General features: G+C 39.3%; 1 protein-coding gene across 1 annotated transcript; it reads right to left on the bottom strand.

The window, feature by feature from the left end:
- Positions 1-663: 663 nt before the first annotated feature.
- On the bottom strand, positions 664-23,467 carry klhl24a (kelch-like family member 24a). Its single transcript, XM_061693685.1, has 8 exons — positions 23,247-23,467; positions 18,992-19,106; positions 16,697-17,541; positions 11,807-11,991; positions 9,326-9,444; positions 5,118-5,306; positions 4,095-4,283; positions 664-3,969 (listed from the first exon to the last, which is right to left on the bottom strand). The coding sequence occupies exons 2-8, from the start codon at positions 19,064-19,066 to the stop codon at positions 3,769-3,771; spliced, it is 1,803 nt and encodes a 600-aa protein (XP_061549669.1). The 5' UTR covers positions 19,067-19,106; positions 23,247-23,467; the 3' UTR covers positions 664-3,768.
- Between the last annotated feature and the right edge of the window lie 778 nt (positions 23,468-24,245).

Here is a 24,245-nt window from a genome sequence, read left to right as displayed (position 1 = left end):
CTAGGAAGTGTTTATTTTATTTGTAGGTTTATTGATTGATTCTTTATTAATCCAGTTGGTGAAATTGCATCTCACAGCTCACAGTCAGTTGGCCAAAATACATTACATACATACATTATGTAAACATTTATTTTGAGTTATTGTACTATTTTTAAAAGCAGAATGTATGTTTTGTACATTTATTATCAAATTGTCATATAATATTGTGTATTGTGCCTTCTATTTGTATTTCTCCCACACCCATATACACTTTTGTACGGTATTTTGTCAGGTTTTTGTTTTTTTTTATTATTCAATTTGTTTGTTTAACCAGGTAATAACTTCATTTATTATACTACTTTCGGGGAATGCATTTATTTTTATTGTGCAGTATTTTTTCTTTAATATTCAGTGTTTTGTGAAGATGCTTACCACAGGGGGCATATATTAGATTTGCAAATTTGTTATAGCTTAATGTTTGAGCTCTATAGATTTGTACTTACGTACAACCTTAATGAGGACAAGCACTACAGAAATGGTGTTGAATGTCTTCAGATCCAAATGTGTTTGATAGTGACAACTGAGGTTGGCATAGATGTATTAGAAGATGATTTTTTGTAACAATAACAGTAACAAGAAAGTAGACTATTTGGTACAGAAAGAAAACAATTTATTGTACACAAGTGAACAGAAAAACATTTTATTGCATCCTCATGAACAGCATCTTAAAGTATAACATCACACATACATTTGTAAAGGTTCATATAAAAAGAAAATCAATATTCCCCTGCTGGTTTATTCTTTTAAAGGCACATTGTCACACACAGGATGAATTCAGAATCAAATCCACAAACCCAAGTTCATTTCTGCCTCCATTCATGCTGAAATCATTTTTTTTTTAAAAAGCTCAATCTTGATACTTTTTGCACATGGGGTCAAAAAACAGACAATCCCACAACAAAATGCAAACACAAAATAAACTTCAATCTTATTAAAGCAAATGTATCAAAGTCTGTAAATAGAAAATAATTCAAATGGAAAACAAATTAACATTAGAGGACATGTATCCCTATTGAGTAAATACTTGGTGAAATCCCAGACACACACACACTTATTCTCACTACCAGCCTCTTCTTCTCTACTGATTTCTGACTGGCTTGTTGGCCTGTGTGATTCAGGCCCCTTTTTGATTAAAATTGATGGATTATGTTTTCTGATTGTTGAACAGAAAAAAAACAGCTCTAACATCTTTATCATACTTTAAAGTCCTCTCTCTGAACTTTGCCCTCTTGTGTCTTTGTTGTCGTATATGAACCGTCGCATTCTGCGGCCAAATAGAGGCACCCTACGCAATCTCCATATTTCACGTGAAAGCAAGTAACATTTACTGATACAGTAAAAAAAAAAAAAAAAAATGAAAGAAAAATTTCATCCACTATTACCTACTTGACAGGATTCTGTCAAAGTGCACAATTGGGGCTCTCAGTTACAGGAAAAAAAAAGTTACATTTAAATACAAAAAATTAAATTTAAATAAAAGTTCACAGCAACATCTTGTCTATCAACACCTATTGTTAAAAAAAAAAAAAAAAAAATTTTTTTACTGACTTTAACTAAGGGCTAGTGCTTCAAACACCTCCTCACCCGACTCGCAAGCCCACATACACACACGGAGGTATCTACGGTTAACCCGAGTTACATCAGGTGTCTTTTAAATCAAAGGTGCAAGCAGCATTAGCTAACATTGAGTGACCATGCAGTCGCTGACACCATCCAAACTACGTCGTAAAAGTCATGTATACATTGATCATATCTGTACAGGCACACCACATATTCAAAGCAGACTCTAGATCTGTGAGTCTGATCTCCAAAAATGCCTCTCAATACAAATGAAAAATACCCACATGCCCGAAACACTATTAAACAATGATGTGAAAAATATGTACTTTGCTAAAAGTGTACAAAAGAACTTTGTAAAAAAAAAAAAAAAAACATTAAAAACACACACACTTATAACTTATATTTCTTAAAATAAAAATACCAGTAATGAGAATAATATGCATGATAATGTAAGAAAATAAGGCTTAAAAAGAAATATGAATGTAAACGGAAGAGGCAAAGGGAAATGCACAAAAAGGAAGTGAAGGTGCTTAACATAATTATCAAAAAAGGGAAGTTAATAGTGTAGCCGTAATTTGATGTATTCTGTTTTTGTTTTCTATCATTACCAAATTATACATATCGTGTTCATTTTTAATCAAGTGTCTGTCTGTTTTACTTAACTGTCTTTGGTCATTTTTTGTTTGTTTTGTCTTACTCTGTAGCACTTTGAGATTCTCAAATGAAAACTGCATTCGAAACAAAATTACCATTCTTATTGTCTGACATAGCTGCTTATCTCAGTCAAAAAAATAATAATTCAGCAATCATTTGGACAGATGTGAGGCCATCAGCATTTGACAGTTTATGCTTTGCAGTATTTGTAAGCATACTGATATTGGAGCAGTGTTGCAAAATTACCGCCTGGCAATAAGTTTTTGGCTGAACTGCAGTTCAGTGCTAGTTTGAAGACCTTTTTGGCCATTGTCACACTGTTCCAACATGTAGTACAATTTATGCTATCCATTGCAAATGACTCAAAACAGGATCTGTTCTTGATAAAATACACAGTGGCTAGCCTGCGAATACCACCACCACTGATGGAAAACACTGACCTTCTAGAGCAGGTATTCGCGCAAAGTCAAGGAAAGTTTATCTGAAGGTCTGCAATAGAACATAGCATCAACAAAGACTCCAAGTGGAAGATGCTCGACAACCTGAAGTTGGTCAGTAAAAGCATCATCCCTTTTCTTGTTTTTTCCCCAAACGCCTGCTTTAAAGGTTTAGATTTTCTGTGTGGTTTATCAAGAACATATTCTCTTTCGAGAAACTTGCCATGGATCACATACATTGCACTACTGCTAAATAGAATAAAGGAAGTCTCAAGTAAAGTTTGAGACACCCTGTATATTAAAAATTGAGGTGGCATTACTTAGGACAGAGGGGCCCAAACTACAGCCCAGGAGCCATTTTTCCCGCCGCATATAGTAAAAATGATTTTTTAAAACGACTGCAAAACTTTTTTTTCCTCAAAAAAAGAAAAGGGGGTGGGGGACCTTGCAACACCCACATTCCCCATGGGTGCAACAACTACTACTACTATTAATAATAATATTAAATTGTTAACTAAAACAATAGCAACAAAATTTCTATAAATTTCTACAGATAATTCTGTTTCAGAGGCAAAAACTCCCAAATCCTGTAAAATCCCAAATTATTTTCCTTATTAACTTTAATAGAAAGCTGTGAGATAGCAGTTTTTCAAAGTAACTACAATATATAATTGCTTGATTGATCAGATTTAGCGTGTTTAATAAAGAATTTCGAAGTGGCCCTTGCGTCATTCCGTTTTTCTGTATGCGGCCCTTTGAGGAAAAAGTTTGGACATGTCTGCTTAAAGAATGTTCTTTGGACTTTATTTTTAGGAAACCTGCTGTTAATATGGGCAAAATGATGCATATTCGACATATTTGACTTTTTTTTGTTATTCTTTTACTTTGCATTTGTTCTGTTGTGCCATTAATCAGATTAAATAGAGAGCATTTCCACTATGAAAGATAAATGTTCACAGCACCGCAATGATTGCTGCTACATGATACTGTGAGAAAATAAATACACTGAATGGCGCGTATGATGTAATGAAGTGTGTGTTTGTGCGCTCATACACTGTAAGTGCATGCATGTTTTTGGTCATGGCCTGTGGTACTTGTCATTGAAGCGATGTACAGTAACGCAACCGTGGTAGGAGATGCAACGTGGCATAGCAGCCACCCCTGTGATGATCCCCGTCGCCGGGTCGTAACACATGATGGTGTCTGTCGCTTCGCCGTTTTCGCCCCGGCCGCCCAGGATGAAGATCTTACCGTTACACACGGACATGCCACAGCTCTCCTACACGCAGAAACACAGCAATTACCTACAGGCAGGCGAGACCCAGGCAGCAAATGCACGGCCCGCAACTGCCTTCAGCGTAAACAAAATTTTTGCAACTGTAATTAAACTAAAAAACATCCTACCTGCTTTGCAAATGTGTGCACCACATGCATCCAGTAGTCCTCCACAGGGTCGTAGCAGAAGATGGACCTGGTTAGACCGCCGCACACATACACGAGGTTGTTGAGTGACACGGCAGTGATGCAGCGCTTGGCGATGGGGATGTTGGCTCGGAGCAACCAAGTGTCTGTCTCTGGATCATAGCACTGGACCTGGGACACGCAGTCAATCAATGTAAATACAGTATTAGATGGAAAAAATATGAACAAATCTGGACACCTGCACAATGTATTGACTGTCTTGGTGTCAGTCTGCAAATTTTAGAGCTTGTGTATTCTACACATTTTGAAAGTGTTTTAACATTTTACCTCTATGCTTGGATTGGTCACTTGAGTCCTAACTGTGAGGCCAAGCAAAGCAAAATTGTTAAAATCGCAAGTAACATCGTGGGGGGGAAAAAAAACCCAAAACCTCTGGCCCACATTTGCATTGGCGGAACGAGGCAGAAAGCTCAGAAAAACCTGGCAGACAGCTCTCATCCTCTGTCCTGTCAGTTTGAGCTTCTGCAGTCCAGGAGGCACTACAGAGCTCCTCTGAGTAAAGGTAGTTTAAAAATTTTTTTTTTTTTCCAAATGCCATTGCGATGCTAAACTCACAAATTGACCACAAATTGATACTTATGACCCCAACTGCCCTACACTCATGTTTTACTCCTTTTACTACATCTTATTCTAACTTATTCTTATTTCTATTCTCAACATGTTTATTATTTTTTTGCAACCCATTCCCGTGGGGGAAAAAACAAACGACGTAAAAATCTGTCTTTGGCAGTGAATGTTTGGATTGTAATGGACGTATAAATACGTTTTTGGCACTGATAGTCATTACTTATGTTTTTATAAAGGACAATATTAGTCTACCCAGCACATTGTTGCTCTCAAAGATATAATTACAAAATAGGATAGCTGTGATAAAAAGGCACCACAGCTGTCATCACTATTTGTCTAAGAGTGTGTGTTTGGGGCAGGAAGACATCTGTTTCCCACCTTGTCTGAACAGGTATTGTCATCGGGCCCTCCTCCAATGACAAAGAGCTTGCCGGCACAGCTAGCGACGGCTGGAGAGCTGACCGCTTCCTTCAAGGGCGCCACCTCTGTCCAGCGGTTTGAGAAGGAGTCATAACACTCCACACTGCTCAGGCGGCACTGGCCATCGTAGCCACCCACAGCATAGACCTGTAATACACACAGATAGATCATCAGTTATGTACCAAAAGCTTTAGAGACAGCGCATACGTGCTTTTTTCCAACATTAAACGGTAAACAGCTAATCTAATTATAAAGGTGAACATGTGATTGTACATCAGGACAAAGAGAACCAGTCTATCTGGTGCAGAGAAGGGAAAGAAATGACGCACTGCTTCTCAACACATAACCTCTGACTGACGTCTGTAAACTCCGGCCCATAGGCTATTGTTATTGACTAACCCTTGTAATTCAGCATTGGAGGCATTTACCCATATACTGTATAACCAAGGCGGCAAACAAAAATGGCAAAAATATATATATATTTTTTAGTGTCTTTACCGTTATTGATCAAATTATATCAAAATGACCCATAGACATGCTCTGTCCAAGTGTGACGTGCCTGTCCACTTTCCACCTTGTTGGCATTTTACTCCTTTATAATTGACGTGACAAGCAGGGATTAACTGCCTAATCTTTAACTTCCAATCAATAGCTATGCTGATCTCAAATCGAAAGCAATGCATTTCCCTCATCTACAGGGATCTTTCAGTCATTACAGTGTCATTACAGTGTCCATGGCAGTGAATTAGTTAACGACCTAATCCTTCTCTGGTAGTGTCAACTAAGCATTATTATTTTAGAAGTGGTAGATATTTATATACAGATCTTTTATTGAATTGTGTAGGCATACCAAATGAATTGGCCATAGCGGAACAAGAGATCAAGCATGACTAATGAAAAAAATGATCACAGAACCTGTTGTGTTTTTTTTATTTTTTTGTTTATGAAAATAGCAATGTAGCAGGTGTGATGAATGGAGGGAGCGATACAAACAAATAGAGTATCATAAAGAATAGACTGTGACAGATGAGAACAGCTGTCACCGAGCACTGACGTGTCAGGGACAAGACCTATTTTTGTGCAACATAACAAGGGATCATGGACAGGACAGAGGTGTGTTTGTGTGTGAATGCACTTCCGCTGAAAAGAAGGGTTAAATACAGTAAATGTGAGGTCTGTATTAATATATAATACCAGCTTCTGTACTGGACTGGAAAGTGAATTTCTCCAACAACATTAAAAAGACCTCAAAATGCATTTTACAGGCTTGTTGTCTCCAACACACTTGTTTTCTTGTTCATATTACATGAGCATCTGTACTGTAGCTCAAATGGGAAATTACATGAGGAAATTGACACGAGAATGGGGAAATGACTGACAAGGAACTGAATCACACTGTATGTGGGAACCACCAACCACAAAGATTACTGAACATTTAGAGAAGTATAATTGTTTAAATGAACGAAGTAAATATTACAAGCAGCAGTGTTGAAAACGTTTGGAAAATGAACTTGCACACAAACAAAATAGCACTGAAGACAGAAAGATTAAAGATCATTTGAATTACAAGATGCAATGTACAGTGTAAAAATGTTTAGAGACAAATGATTTCACTCATAAAAAGAGGGGGGGAAAAGAATAAAAGTGATGCAAAAAGCACACGTGCACGACAGACACAGGAAGTAGACAAGAGACATGAACCTCCTCTGGGAGTAAAAGGAATGTGTCTCCAAGAAATTTACATGCATATTAGTATATGTGAACACTATAACTGTGTCACTGTATCATGTTTGGTGTAAGTAAATCAGAGAGGCTGCGCTAGTACACCCTTTTAGCACACAAATCTATTTAGAATGAGTAAACAACTGCGTGGTGGTAGTACCACTCAATCAAATATTCTGTAAATCACCACAACCATCTTTTGAGTTCATCACTAACTTGTACAGCAACGTGACAATCAGCTGTTTACCGGACTGTTTACTAACACGAGACATCCCCCAAAATAATAAAATGATTATTGCACAATGGCTAAAGATGAAAACCCTGTCAAAGTCTTTGTATATGGGGGGGGGGGGGGGGGGAACAAAGGCCTTAAAATGGTACCTTGGTCTATGCAGTAAACAAGTGTGTGAACTTGTACATACTTAGGGAGACACAAAACGTGTAAGCCTGAATCCAAGCCTCTCTTTAGTTCTGCATGTTTTAACCATGACGATCAATTGCTGTTCTCTTTTCCAGATAATTAGAACCTCTCATGAGTTGCAATACCAGTGGCCAACCATTTTTTTCCTGCATTATCTTTTTTTACACAACAAATGCTGTGTAGCCAGTTCGAGAATAATTTAAGGTACAATAGGACATCAGAGTTGTTTCTAATTTCCTTTTATTAGGTTGAAGTAAAGCGCTACAATTATGCATATGTATGCAAACCTCGAAGAGTGGACTGCAGACACATGATAGGAGGCTAGCTACAATGCAACTTGCAGGCACATATCCAAGAAACTTGTGGTGCCCTTAAACAGGAATGTCCACCTGGCCGTGCATTACAGACTGTAAATAGCGCAGCGAGCAGAGCTGGAGCAGAGGAGGGTGATCAGGGCAGCAGGTCACGTGTCACGATTCAGTCAAAATGTTTTACGCTTATTGTATGAGTTAAAGTAAGACTGAAATCAGTGAGAACATGTACTGTAGTTGCCAATACCTATGCCTGATGAGAATCTTTAGTAATTTTTTTGTACAGGATTCATAATAATGCATAATTCTTGACCAGTCTTGCTGTGGATAAAAATTTGGTGTCAACCCTGAACTGTTTTCCAGCCAATCGCAGGGCACATATAGTATAAACAAACAACCAGTCGCTCTCACATTCGTACATAGGGACAATTAAGAGTCTTCATTTAATCTACCGTGGATGTTTCTGGGATGTGGGAGGGAACCGGAAAACCCACGCAGGCATGGGGAGAACATGCAAACTCCACACAGGCAAGGCCGGATTTGAACCCCGGTCCTCAGAACCCTGAGGTGGATGTGCTAACCAGTCGTCCACCGTGGCACCCCCAAATAAAAGTGTCACCAAAGATATATCTACTTTTGAGAAAGATGGTCTCAATTTACTTATTCAGGATGAAATCTTTCTTTTGTATGAATAACAACAGTTGGATACACCATCTGCCATCAAATGTAAAAGCATTTACTTGTTCTGCCTGTCACTATATATCACTGCCATAGATAAACAAGGATACATTACATGATATACTACCATAGATAAACAAGGATATTATACACATTATATACATTATACACTCATGTGCCACAATGTGCCAGTGGTCGGGAATCACTGATGTAGTGGACATCGAGCTGATCTCAGCTATGGGTTGAGGGAAGCTGTCTTTTAGACTTCGTAACTTTTGGGTTTGATAACTTCTACAGTGAACTTTTTTTTCTTAAAGCAAATTAAGACGGTCTTGTGCAAGGATTTTCAAGTCAAACACACTTACGTAGTGAGTGGTACAGCATGTAAAATGTTCTAACTTTGGGTTTAATACCAGTGGCTCTATGTGGCAGAATTTTAGAGTAAATTCCTTTTTTATATCGCAAGTGTAGCTGGACATTAATGGTGAACACAAACACAATTAAATGATGACATAGTGTCGCTCCTTGTGACAAGACGTCCTCATTGTCCAACATGACTGATAAGCAAAATGCAGGTTATTGACACAAGTGACTGGAATTTAGAGTAACTTCCTTTTTGCGGCTGAAGAGCAATGACAAGATCATTACTGTCAATCACATGGCAAGACAACGGTATGTTAAAAGCCAAATTCTTTTATGTCTGCAGGTTAAGATAGTATGTGCAACACATATATACAGGATGTCTCTTGGGCGTGACTGGGACTTTAAAAGTAGTTTGAAAGTCCTGGAGAATCTTTTATTAACTTACCAGCAGGGTTGTTTGCTCGGGTTAACAATAACTCCATTTGAAACTATGATTCATTATGTGAATACTGGACTTGTATTTGTGTGTTACCTCAAAGCTCGGACCAGATATTACACACAGTTCCACACTAAAAAGTCACCACAAACAGGAATTACACTAACATTGGTAAATAATCCCAATTTGTCAATACAACACAAGCACGTTAAAGACTCAAAATGGCCAAACTCACCTTGCCCAGCAGGACACCCATCTTGTGTCTCCAGCGGCCTTTATTTAATGAAGCCACTCGGATCCAAAGGTTGAGCTGCGAGTTATACATCCACACATCCCTGCTGTTGATGCGACCACCTGTAGCAGAGACAAGGTACAGACAACAGTAAATTGGCCATAAAGTAAATCGCAGGTGAGCTGGAGCCTATGGAATTATTTTGGGCAAGTGGCTGGGTACACGCTGGATTGGTAGCTAGGCAATCACAGGACACATATGGACAAACAACTATTCGTATTCACATTCACACATATGGACAAGTGTCTTGAATTAACCTAACAAGTTTTTGGTGACACAGACGTTCACAAAGGAAGCGAGTCAGAACATGTATCTGTGCTTAATTACTGTATCCGCTGTGCCCCCTTGATGGAACAAGCCGAAAGTCGCAACAAAGTCAAAGATCCAGACAGTCTATTGCCCTGAAAGCTTCAGGAATTTGCAGAAAAGTCACGAGGCCATTGGAGGATGTACCACCACAAAGGCAACCTTGTAATCTTGGAAAACTGTTTTGAAAAAGTACTATAATCTGTAGGCACGGCATGGTGCTTTTTCCTCATTAAAAATTCATTTGGTGTCATCCAGCCAACTCTCATGGGGAGGACCACCGCTGGTAATCGCTGCTCTTAACTATCGCACAGCAACCTTGAGTGATGATTTATAACGCTGACAGTTATGGGAGCTTTTACTTTAAATATTCAAATGTACAGTAATGCTGACAGACAGTTATTGGCGCTTTTACTCTAAATATTATTAGTTCAGAATGCACACAATTCCTATTGACTCAGGAGGTAACTGTAAGGCCACCTGTGAGCTATGCAACGGTGATATGCAAATGTATATTAAAGCGGACAAATATTTCATGTGGTCACACTTGATAAAGTCTTATAAAGTGTAGTAGTGATTAAGGGTGGTGGTGGGTTTGAAGTGTTGCAGTTGATGTCAAGAGATGTTGTCCTGGAACACGAAGTATGACTGGTTCTGGATAAACATTTGGGGCCACATTCTATTTAAGACCAGAGCTTACTGCAGCTGTGCAGGATGAACTGGAGTCCCCCCAAGGGGCATACAGGCAGAGTGGAAGAGGGTAGGAACTTGAGTGAAGTTGGAAATACAATAACAAAGCTGGGGGAAAAAATGATGAAAATGGGTCAACGAAAGCGTGTATGCATGTGTGTGTCTTTTAGATGGACAAAGGGGGGAGGGGTATGTTGACTTTTCCAGGCGGGTTCTTGAGAGTAGATAGATCGCGCACGCGTGAGGAACTTGGCTTAGTCAACTAATAAAAAAACACATTTAAAAAAAAAAAAAGCATAAACACGACACACACTCGGCTAAAGAAAAGACCATGTTTTCCTCCCGCCTTCTTTTTTTTCCTCACCCAACTGCTGCTGCTGTTTTTCATCCAATGTGTTTCCAGCTTATGCTGGCTGGGCATGTTTCAGCACAACCCGTGCTTCAAGGCACATTTAAAACAGCTTATTCCTGGAAGAAAACAACTTTTCACCTCCATAGCCATTGTCTAAAAACATGGAACTAGAAAAACGTTGAACTTTAGACACTGAAAGTTTGGCTTAAAAGTAAAAATGAATGATGTAATGAGCTGATCTAGGCGTCACCATTCTTTACAAGGCGAGGATCCAAAAGTCCAACATCCACAGCAAATAAAACTCAATCAGTAAGTGGTATCAAATATATACAAATATCATACACATGCCATCCTATAGCTAGCAGACTGATGGGAAAGATGGTGACCGACTGGCAACGAGAGAAGGAAGCAGGCCAGTGACCAAAGTGTGGCGTGTGCCTGCAGATGTTGTGCTCATATTTTCCTTCAATTCAAGTGGGCTGTGAGGATAAAAATAAGCTTGGACAGAAGGCAGTCATAGTCACTTAGCGAGCAGGATTCACCGGCACAAAATGAACACCCAGAGTAATTCATTTATGTTGAAGTATGATGAAATATTGTGGAAGAAAAAACAAGTAAAAGGATGTCCCCTTATGAGACAAAGTGGTAACTCTTTCATGTGGAACATAAGCCCATAATGATTTTGGTTACATTTTAAGTTGTACAATGATCTATGATATTTAACCATAATTTAAAAAATACTACATAAAAAGAAAAATGTAGGTGGATAATTTTGTGTTTCTTTTTTTTATTTTTCAGGCTCCAGTACTCTGGAATGCCTTACCCACGGAAATTAAGACCGTTTACCTCAGTAGAAATGTTTCAATCTCAATTTAAAACTTATTTCTACACGCTCCCATTTGGATAAACCACACCAAGTTTGCAACTGCCTGTTGTCCTGCCTCACCCTCTGACATCTGGATTTTGGCCCGTTTTACTGCCGCTTCTCCTCTTTGGTTGTTTGTCTATATGTGCCCATAGACTCATATAAATATTTTATGACGCTAATTTGATGGTTCAGTGCAACAGGCTCTTACCTGACACTAGAATGTCATTGCGAAGGGCACACACGGCGTACTCTGACTTGGTGAACTCGGGCAGCTTGGCCAGCGACTTCCAGTCTCCCGTCACTGGATCGTAGCACTCGGTGTAGGGCAAGTTGAAACCCCCCACTCTCTCACAACCACCCACCACCACAATCACCTCAGAGTAGCCAGTCGACCTAGAAACAGGACACAGAGGTTGCGGGATACAGGAAGGTAAATAAGTTGAAATAATAAAGCCAATTTAATAGGACCCATAAGAGAGCTGAATCAATAATTCTGCCCTTATAACAATAACTAGACAGGCGCTCAGCAGAGCATACAGCTTTGCCAAAGTGGGAAGACTATGGTCGTATATCAACACAAAGGATTCCTGGCAAAGAACAGGTTAAAACAAATGTTTTACTCATGTTGTTACATGACTAAAGAAAAATGATATGAAGGCTCTCTGCCAAGTCTCTAGTGGGGTTATAACAAAGCTATAAGAAGTCAAGGTTGATATTGTGAGCTGGATAGTGTGGAAGACTGATTTGGACAACAATATTGTGTCTTAAAGACTCAGTAAAATGGATTTTAAAGAGATTGGTTTCTAAATACATGATACATGTTTGAAGATAATTGTTAAAGCATGTGCAAAGAAGGAGAAAAGTGTAGGTTGGGGAGATTAACCATGTCAGTTTTCCTGATTTTTTTGGGCTGTGGCTTAAATGGCGCCCAGTAACGCACTTGGGTGAGGCTCTTTTCCCCATTATATAAGAACTTGAATGCCTCCATTCGCATGAGTGGTTATCCGGCGCAATTGCGAGTTACTTAATGATAACTATTGTTTTCAGGCCCATGTCTACTACTACAGTGTGCAGTTAGCTAGCTTGCTACGTGTAAAAGACGTCTTCCTTGGATGCCACAATTTACAGAACAGCTTTGTGTTGTCTTATCTAAATTCTCAAGCGAGTAAGTGACGCCACGGATGAGACCATTGGCCGGCTATCTGCTGAGAAGCACCCCACGAAAGCCCCGGAGGAGCCCTGGAAGCCTTTTAGCGTGTGAGTTAGCTGGTGGGTAGCACCTCACACGTTGTGGAGGGATATATTCCAGTCACCAGAGGCTTTAAGGAGATATATTTTCTCAGCTCAAACATGTAAGGATGTGTATGCATAAGAAAGATGTTGAACAAAGTAGCATCCATTTTTCATCAGGACCTGGTTTCACGTTTGAGAGCAGAGGCAAGGGTGTGATTCTTCACCAAGCCTCATTTTATATACTTGCCATTATTTTTTCATCATTCAAATTTGGCAGGGTTGTTAACAACACTTCTCTGTGGCATCTGAAATTTAGAAGACAATAATTTTCACTTTACAGGGACTTTAAACAACATATTGATCCAGGTCTTGGTAAAGATTCTGAAATTTAGAAGACAATAATTTTCACTTTACAGGGACTTTAAACAACATATTGATCCAGGTCTTGGTAAAGATTGCGCAGATGTACCTAATTTTGTGGATGGCGAGTGAAGGAATGTCCTACATTAATAAACAATTGAATTGGAATTTGAAAAATGTCATCCTGTTTTAAAGCTGATTTAAGCTTAAGACAATCATATGTAAACACACACACATTAACACAGACATTTTGAGGGATTATGACAAGTAAAGCTACTCTTGGAGGAACATCACCTCTGTCTTTCCTATCTCCGAGGCAAAGTTCATTTTCAAGGGCTTCTATCAATCTCAGCTGCAACAAAAAAAAAAACTTGGAACAAGAGTTGAGCTCCATTTCCATGATCACATAATTCCAAATTGCTGGTTGAAGAAATCCTGTTTCTCTTTGTTGTGAACTGCCATAAATGTGTGTGATGTGATAGAAGGTAGGTCAGGCAGATTACTGTTGATTCCCCCGTGCATGTATTGTGTACATGTATGAGACAGTCTAGGCCAGACATGGTTGGTGTTATTAATAATAATTTGCTCACGTGATGTTCTCTGCATGTTCTGTTAGCTGCCCAAGAGCGCACCCGCAGAGGGGGAGAATCAATCAACTATTTTAAACAGAGGAGAATTGATCCCCCCAGGGCAAACTGCAAAAGGGGAACAATTGCTTGCTTGGCTTCCCGCTCAGAACAAACCTGCCTGGTTACGGACATAATACAGCTAAAATACACACCACGCAGCTTCAACGACTTCAAAACATGAGCCGTTACAGCAGGTCATCCAGCTCAATGGAACAGCTGCTGCGTGCTGTACAGGTGCCCACCATGTGCTCCTTTTTAAATTTCATTAATGAGACTTCACTCAGCACCAGGCTTTGTCCTATGACAAACTTAAATAAAAAATAAATATGGCAGAATCAAGCAAGGTTAATATTACCGCAGGTATGAAAACAAGACCCAACATTTCTCTCTGGTCGTTTGTTGCGTCACGTTTTTTTGTTTTTTTCCTCCAGCTACTGATTCTGTGTACCAACATGCCCTGCTTCTTTCTTAGCCATTTCTATTTGGAAAGACGCTACAAAACACAGACATACTGTACTTGGCACAGTAACACTCCCTGTCGCTTTGTCTTGCACACACAAAAACAAACAACACAAGCACATTCTGTATATTAAGTTCAAGCACACTGCCAGGAGGACCATGTTGAAGTTATAATCTCTGGCTACAAAAAAACATGTTTTGTTCTTTCTTCTTAAGAACAAAGTGGAACCACTATTTACTTTGACACATCAAACAACGTCTGAGTGTGTAAAAGTCATAAAATAATAAAGGATTTAAAAAAAACAAGTACTAATTTCATCAACTGTTTAGTATTCTCTTAAGGACACCTACTAGAATGATTTCTGAATAGGGGTGGGAATAATAATCAATTAATTGATTGTTAAAACTAATATTGTATTTTTATTTTAAGGCTCCGTTAGAACAATGTACAGAAAGCTGGGTGTCATTCACATAGCACTAGAACAAGGGGGATGAGGTACATCATGAACTAAAGGGGACAGGGGGATAGAACCTTGAGGAACACCAGAGGAAAGGGGGGCTGGGATGTATAGCCCTGCTCACCATTATTTGCACACCTTCTTTTTTTGCATAACCTGTATAATATCTTCAGTAATAAATGGAAATGTACCAAACTTATATCATCAGGATCTTTTAATTGGAGGTCCAAATTCATTTAACAAAGAACATTGTTTTTTTATTTTAAACTGAGATATTGTATCAAAGACAAAAATAAAAGCATAAAATGGCATGTGCAGCAATATAGGAACCCCTCCTTAATATTTGGTTGCATACCCTTTGGCAGTGATGACAGCCTCCAAACATTTCTTGTATAAATCTATAAGCTTTATGCACTTCTCTGGTGGTATTTTCTCCCATTCTTCTTTTGCAATTTGGTCAAGCTCTTAAACATTTGCAGGGTTCTTTTCCTCAATTGCAGATTTCAGCTCCCCCCAAAGATTTTCAATGGGACTGAGAGCAGGACTTATTGCTGGCCATTATAAAAGTCATTTTTTTTCCTTTTCAACCATTCCTGTGTGCTTTTGGATGTGTTGTTTGGGTCTTTGTCTTGCTGGAGTACCCATGATCTTCACCTCCAACCAACTTTTCTTACACTGGGTAAGACATTTCACTCTAAAATCTCTTGATAATTTTCTGATTTTATTATACCTGTGATACAGTCAAGGCCTCCAGTTACCAGATGTAGCAAAGCAGCCCCACAGTATTATGGACCCTCCACCATGCTTAACTGTTGGCAGGGTGTTCTTTTCCTTAAAGGCTTCATTTTGCCGTCTGTAAAGATACGGTTTGTGTGCATTGCTAAAAAGCTACATTTTTGATTCATCTGTCCATAAAATGTTGTTAATCATTTGCTCTTTTGTATCAAACACAAGTTGTTTCACTTGATTCATTTTCTTCAGGAGATATTCCACATGTAGTAACATAATTTCTCGTGTATAATGCGTATTTACCCCCCAAAAAAATTGTCAAAAGTCAATGGTGCGCATTATACATAGGTATAGGGGAAAATGGAAAAAACCTTCCCATTTTATCAATGTATGCCGCCATCTAGAAGTTATGAAAAACCAGTACACTTTCATTCCAAAATGCCACCGCCCCCTAGACGTTATGAGAAAGGTGTACACTTTCATTCTCATATGCCACCGCCACCTAGTGGTTATAAAAAAGGAACGGTGTCGCCTACACTTTCATTCCAATATGACAGGGGTACGCATGGCTGCATATATGTACAGTTGTTAACATACCCTGGCAGAATTTGTGAAAAAATGTTTTGTTTTTTCCCAAATTTGACTGATGACTGAACAACAATCATCATTAATTTATTTATGGTAATGTTTTGTTTCATGCTTTTCTGAAGTGCTTGACTGTTTAATTTGAATCCCATTAAAATAAAATTAAGTGTGTTTCGCCTGGCCCTTCAGGGTTTCTTTAATGAATTGTACCCATCTTACAAATCCTGCTTGGGTAATCAAGCATATGAGCACAACTGTGTGTTTTCTCATTTACTAAATAAAAGTAGGGCTGTGAACTTTCAATATAAGAGTAAGTAAATAGAAAAAGTATTACGTGTTCAAATAAAGTGCTTAATAATAATTAATTAATTAATAATAATAAATAAATAAATAATAATTAATAATTTATTCTTTGAATTTTTAGGTCGAATTACGGTACATAAACTTCATGGGTGACAATAATGGTGAGCACGACTGTGCCACTATATAAACAAAGAATAAATCCATTCATTGATCTGTTTATTTTTCTTATAGTTGATGAAGGCCATTTAGTCAAATGCCAATCCCTACGTCTGCTCTAGCTTGTGTTTCCCTGTGCAAACCGGTTTTACCTCACATAAGCAATAATGGCAAGGCAAACACTACCTGCGTGGCCTGGTCCTGGGTGACATCATCTCATTTCCAAGTACGTGGTAGCGCCTTGCCTCGTGGAGAAGATGGTAGCACTCTGGAGCATTCTGGATGAGCTGGTCTCCCTCCACTGTCTGGACAAAGTAGTTGGGGTGCAAAAGCGGCAGACGCACATGGTGCAGCAGGGCCTTCAGCATGGGTTTACGTTGCTCCACACTGTGGTACACCCAGCGCATCACGGCCTCAAACACCACCTCCTCTTTACCGATGGACAGCTCGTCACTGTCAATGTACTCTTCTAGCTCTTCCCTCCGGAGGTCGAGGAACTCCTCGTGCTGAGCCACCTCGGAGAAATAGGCCAGAGCGTAGCTGCGGCAGCGGCTGGCGAGCTGCTTGAGAGAGTGAGCATCTGCGAAGCGATGGATGCCCAGGCAGTTGCACGGGTCTAGCTGGTCCTCCAGGAACTTTGCACAGGCATCACGTAATGTGGCGATCTGGAAGAGACTGGAGGTCTCGAAGAGGAACTGGACGTTCTCCGTGGTGATCTTGGCGCGGCCGGTGTAAACATAAGTGAGGAAGGATTCCATGGCTTCGGCCAGAATACCATTGATCTCCACCAGCATCTCGCGGCTCTCACGGTGATCATTACAGAACATGGCTCTGAAGTAGGAGGAGCAAGCTGAGAGCACGGCCCGGTGGCAGGGGAACTCTCGGCCCTGCACGCTGATAACCACGTCCGTGAACAGGCGGCAGTCGCGGAACTCATTGAACACCTGCAGGATGCCCTCAGCGTGGGAGGAGCCGGAGCAGAAGTCCAACACTTCCTGGCTAGGTAACGTCTTGGAGTCGACCTCAAACACCTGGGGAAACAACAATTTTGGTTTCAGAATTGTAAACAGTGGTTCTTAAACTGGAGTCACAGAGCCGTAACTTGGGGTTCAGCAAAATAACTTGTGATAAATTATGTCATTTAATGTTTTAAAAAGTGAAAAGCTACATGCGGGGACCAATGTGCCAACTGATTAGTTGATTAGTCCGCATTAACATTTAAAACTTGAAGTCGTCTAATGGCTAATCACGTATTTTTGGCAGCTCGTCTTGCAATCGCCCAATTTACAGAGGACTTTAGAATCGTCCATCTTCCACCGTCCCCAGAGTGTAACGCTCTGTGTAGCAGCGAAATAGTGGATGAGAACAGCGGTTAGCCTCGCTAGTTTCAGCTATTCAGATCGCCACTAGTCTAAAAAGATTCATACCAGAGTTACCTCGGGACTGGTGGCGAGGAACGAGGGCAGTGGTGCAAAGTGAAGCTCCAAATAAGTTGTTTGCTACAACACACACCAACATTGTGACACTTGAGTCGCTTTACAACACTGATGTCCATATACTTACTACACCGCCATATGGATGCCACAAGTGAGTGAAAATATTTTACTAAAAATGGGACTGGTATCAAGTCTATCCTCAAATATAATAAAAGGAAAAGTCAACTACAAATAATGAAAGAGAAATGCTTTTTTTTTGGAGCCTGCCTCAATGTGAAGTCTTACAACATGCTAGTAAGTCAGTGTTGTAAAGTGACATTTGTACTTTTAATCATTTGTTTTTATTTGTTTCTACGCCTGTCCGGCGAAATATGGCTTTCCCAAACCATACACTAAACGATACCAGTCTGTGGCGCAAAATAAGGTTGGGGACCGCTGTACTGTGGTGGGAAAATATCAATGACTGTCAACGATTCATTGACTTGCACTCGACTTTCATTACATTTCCTTTAATTACGAAAAAAAATCGTTCAACGCCTACTCCCTAGCTTAGCTTTGGGCCAATTAAACGCTTTGAAATTATTGTGATGTACCATCACATAAATCTGACATATTGTACCTCAATGAATAGATAAAGCCGTATTATTTTGAGTATAGCCCTATTTTTTTTACAGATAAAAGGTGTTTTTTTCCAGAACAAAAGGCTTAATATTACCCGAATATAGTTGTGTTTCTGAATTTTACTTAGAAATATGACTTTGACTTTGATATCATACCATTACGACTTCATCATAGAAATATAAATCTTTGTTCTTGTAAGATTACGACTTTTTTTCCATGAAAAAATATGACTTTATTCTCATAATGTTACTACTTTTCTCTCTCTCGTTTTTCAATTCCTGTGGCATTTAGGGGTAGCCTACATGTAGTTACGATTATGAAGGGGTCCTTGTGTCTCCCGAGAACTTCTGATGTGAAAGGTGCGCCCTTTTCTTACTAAGCACAAATGGTGCACAATGTAGACCATGTACTCTTTTCAACGCACCTTGCGTTTGACAGCCGGTGAGTCTCTGATGCCAGTGACCTCCCTGTTCATCCGTCTGCCGAGAATCAACACCATGGTTCAGCCTTCAAGGGAGACTTCTGTACCTCAAGATGACCTGTAGAAAAACATGTATCATTACAGCACACATTTTCACATAGTGGGAAAGAAGTCCATCCATTTTTCTATGTCGCATGGTGGGGTACACCCTGGACTCATTCCAAGTCCATTAAAGGGCACCATCATTCACGTCAATGAACAATTTTAGAGTCTTTACTTAACCCAACATGCATAATTTTTTATGAAAGAGGAAGACGAAAGAGAAACTAGAAACTGTGAGGCCGACATGCTAACCATTGTTCCACCATGCTGCCTGGGAAAGGAGTGAATCTTTTTTAACTTCTATCTCTTAATTAAATGAGTCTATTTCTACTTTTGTGAAATCAGTGTCATGTGTGTTACACGTTTGATGTCACTTAGAAATCTCCTAATTTTTTAATGCTGTAAAAAACACTGCTTTTCCTTAAGATAAAAAAAAAAAAAAGTGTATATACACAACGGTGTGTTTTCATGGAAAAAAGACATTAAACTGTCTGCATAGGATTGCATGGTATGCCGGTACTTGAAAATGACAGCGATACCTTACGGTCAACAATGAAACTATACTTTGTTTTCAGTACTGGAACTTCAGTTCAACAGCTAGCCAAAAACACAGTGTACATTCTTTAAGGTGTTTATTAGTCCCTCCTCTAAAATATATATAGTATTAACATGTGGAAAGAACAAAACTTGAACAACTGCGTTATTGTAGACTGTGGCATATTTTATTGAGCCTACGGCCCCACACAACAACAGTACGGCAACCACGTTGCTTTATGCTAACCCACAATGTGGAAAGCCACAATGGAAATTAGCATTTTTCACATTTACACAAATGAAGCAGCCCCCAGCTACATAGCTGCATGGAGTCTTTACCCATTTGAATAAGACATGAATAACATGACACATATAATGTTCTTGTGCAGGTGTATCTAATGAAATACAGAGTACATAGCAACCTGATTGAATCAAAGTGGTAAAAAAAAACAAAAACAAAAGAAAAACACAGCACTCCCCAAAAGCAAACAAAGCACGCAAGGACAAAAACCAAAGAGAACGCATGTCAGAGGCCAAAAAAACCCACAAAAAAAACAGTCAATTCAATCAAGTGATATTCAAATCATCTTTTTTTTTTTTTCTTAAGAAAGGCTGTTCTGTATAAAATATATGTGAGCTGCACAGACATCAGTGTGTTGACACTTCCTCTAGCTCATCACTGTCATTAAACAGTTGTGCCCCGGAGCACAATGGCCTCCGTGAGGTGGAAGACTAAAAGAGGCGGGAGACAGGTTGAGCAACCGTTGGAAGGACCAACCTACATGTCAGTCAAGTTTGTTTTGAAACAGCGGGGCCAGAGACTCGCCAGGATGGCACGTCATTAACAGTGAAAAAACACAGGCGCACAACTTGTACTCAAAAAAGTTTATACTTGAATGAGAAGGTTAACTGTCAATTAAGACGCTGCACAATGTCAAAAACAGGCGTCCATTTTGATCCTTGGAGATTCCATCTACAGCAGTGGTTCTCAAACTTTTTGCACCAAGTACCACCTCAAAAAATACTTCTCTCTTCAAGTATCGTATTGTAGTACACTTAAACATTATGCACTATTTCAACATAAACACAACTAAAATATAAGAATAAAAAATTTACTTATATAATGTTTAAATACTGCGATTGGCTGGCAACCAGTTCAGGGTGTACCCCGCCTCCTGCCCGTTGATAGCTGAGCTAGGCTCCAGCACTCCCGCGGCCCTTGTGAGGATAAGCGGCTCAGAAAATGGATGGATGGATGTCTGGATGTATTGCACACACGTTAAATGAAAATTGGACCAAAATAATTTTTTGAAAAAAATACATTCCGAAGATTAAATTAAAATTTATTGTATTCACATGTTAAATTTCTGGAACAGATTAATGACATTTCAATTCATTTCAATGGGAAACATTGATTGGACGTACTAGTAAATTGAGTTACAAGCTTGCTCACCTTGGTCACTGAACCAATAACCTTGTAAATCAAGGTGCCACTCTAGTTAAGACTTACATAATTAATAGCACCTCTGCTGGTTGCGTTGGTAGTTAACTCCATTTTACCTCAAGTCAAGCCGCAATTATTCACCGATCAATTCCGCACGATCATCAGAATTGTATTCGACCTGAATATAAGTTCCTGCAATGATTTGTTGTAATTAAAAAAAATAAAAAAAGCAGCTGATTGACTGCTGAAGGAGTGAGGTCATTTATTGCAGGTTATTTTTACACTTTGGCTCACGTTCAACACTGTCAATCTCTTCTTTTCACGTGTGAGAGGTAAATAAGTAAACCTGCCAGCAGCATGCGAGCAAGCGCCTCATGGAGACCAGAGGACTGGTTGGGGCACAATGTTCCTCTCTTAATTCAGGTGACACATAACACCTGAATTAAGTGGAATATCCCTTATAACACTCAATAGAAATAGAAGATTCTTGTTTTATATCAATTTAAAGTTGGACTATGCGTGGTCACAATGGATATGGACTATGCATTGTGACCACGGCAGTGGTGGAAAATACCAAAGTAGAGAGTATTTATTTTTCTGGGCTACTTTTTACATTTGAAAACAGATATTTGTACTTTCTACTCTTTATGTTCTCAAAACAGACTTGTTACTTTTTTCAACCTCTGCTGATGGCAACACGATGTAAAACAAAAATTAATAAATAAAATAAAAAAGAAAAGTAAAAGTCAACTGCGACTGGTCAGTCTTGATTGATTGAGCTGTTGGGGTTTTAAAGGTGGAAAAAAACAGGGACAGCAGCAACATGGGAATATTAACGATGGCAACAGATGTGGAGAAGCAAGCTATTCCCCAGCCATGGCCTTAGTTAAGAAAAGTGTTTTTGAGGTTGACGACACCCAGGAAAAGGTCGTCATTGAAAGATTGTGTCTTGGTTAAATCTGGAAAAATTAGTACAAATATGTTGTTGTTTTTTAAGTTGTTATCATTAGCTTATTTAGCGTTTTTTGTTTGTTACGCATTTCATAACATTAGCAATCCTATGGGAATACGTTTAAGTAGAATCAAAGTCAAGCCAACGCTACTTAGCAACATGGTTTTTTTTGTTGTTGTTGTTCATCTTAGTGTAACCACTATGTAAATTACAAAAGAGGGAAACTACATTGGCCGGCACGGTGGACGACTGGTTATCAAATCTGCCTCACAGTTCTGGGAACCAGGGTTCAAATCCCGGCCCCGCCTGTGTGGAGTTTGCATGTTCTCCCCGTGCGTGGGTGGGTTTTCTCCGGGCACTCCGGTTTCCTCCCACATCCCAAAAACATGCGTGGTAGGTTGATTGAGGACTCTAAATTGCCCATAGGTGTGAATGTGAGTGCGAATGGTTGTTTGTTTCTATGTGCCCTGCGATTGACTGGGGACCAGTTCAGGGTGTACCTCCCGCCCAAAGATAGCTGGGATAGGCTCCAGCAGCCCGCGACCCTAGTGAGGATAAGCGGTAATGAAAATGGATGGATGGAAACTACATTGGGTACAAATGTTTGTGGTTTTTGTGTGGGTTTTTTTGCATTGTGCTAAGTTAGTTAGGGTGTTGTATATTATTCACAGTATAAATTATTTGTTGTACTTTTATACTTAAGTACATTTCAAAGTCTACTTTTTTCCTTTCCCCAGTCTTTTTTACACTAGCATCTTCTGTACTACTTGTGAGTACTTTTGCCATCTCTGGAATTAAGCAAACTGTAATTTACATGCATCACAAAACAAAGAATAGCATTTTGTCAATTTAACGTTGCCAATTAAATCGACTTTACTTATTAACACTTGTGATATTGGGTTCTGTGAAAAAAATTAAACAATGAAATAATCAAACAGTTGTAATATGAAAGCATTTAAATGATTGCCTTGAAATCTTAAATGTGTCCTAAAATAGATATTGAATAAATGCTGGTGAGTGTATTGAAATCCAGGAAAACGTGTGCACGTCGTAAACAAAGAGGACATGTCTCGTGCTGACCGTCAGCATTCGACAACACATTTAAAAAAAAAAAAAAGCTTTCATTTACCTACACTGAGCGTTGTCAACATATTCACATATAACATAGATACACGCTGTTATTATTTGAAATTACATTTCCCTCAGTTATAGAAAATAGCAATTACCTTTAACAGGTTTCCAAATGAAGCTTCTTTCTCGGTTCCAAGTGAACACAAAGGGCTTTAAAAAAAGAGCCCTCTGTAAAAAAAAAAAAAGGATGTCAATATATTTTTAATAACTCCCCTTGTGGAATTACGGGACAGTAAGTAGGCTGTTGCACAGCCCGTACATTTTTATACCACTGCGATGCGAAAACAAAAACCTCTATCTAGCTAACTGTAAACACACAAGCTATTTATACTGGTCACGAAAAAAAAAGTTCCTGCCCCATAGCCCCCACTCAGCTGGTGTCACCGGTGCATTGTCGGAAATGTAGTTTATTTTAGACTCCGTCGCCGTTTCTTCGCCTTGTTTAAAACTACAATTCCCAGGTAGGCAAGGTTCTCCACGTGGCTTTCTTTTGTTTGCAAACAAACTCGGTTTTCCGAGGAGAAACACAACGCGAATAAAGCACAAATGAGCAAGAAATAAGCAATAAAGCTTTTTCAGTTTCGCTGTTTGAATGAGCGTGTGGGGAAAAAAACTACGTCAACAATCAAAACCTTATTTTAAAAACACAATTTGGCTACTTCGAAACGCAACACGGAACAATGTAAAATATGCTTCGTGAGATATGTGTTGCAACTTAATAACACAAACATAAATGTTCCATTTTTCAGGTAACGGTGGGTAGGAGGAGCCGAGCCTGGCAAAAATAAAAGATGTCACAACTTCCTGGACCGTTGCAAAATAATTCTGAGAGTTCCTCTCCGAGTTCCCTGAATGGCCTCATGTTTTCAGGCCCCCCTCCCCCCACTTACATTGTTTTGAACCAACCACAACTGACAAAAACTGCTCAACTCGCATATTTTACATAAGAAAAATCTCACGGCACGCCACCAAACAAACATCTCACCAAAGTATGTACTGTTTAGTCTGTACTGTATACTGTATGGATATGAATACACAGGTTAATTGTACCTGCATGACATCGAGTGGAAAAGCATTTAATTGATCTGCTTGTC

The sequence above is a fragment of the Phycodurus eques genome, chromosome 13 (genome assembly GCF_024500275.1).
Source record: "Phycodurus eques isolate BA_2022a chromosome 13, UOR_Pequ_1.1, whole genome shotgun sequence".
Taxonomy (NCBI): domain Eukaryota; kingdom Metazoa; phylum Chordata; class Actinopteri; order Syngnathiformes; family Syngnathidae; genus Phycodurus; species Phycodurus eques.
This window is presented reverse-complemented; position numbering and strand designations above follow the sequence as displayed.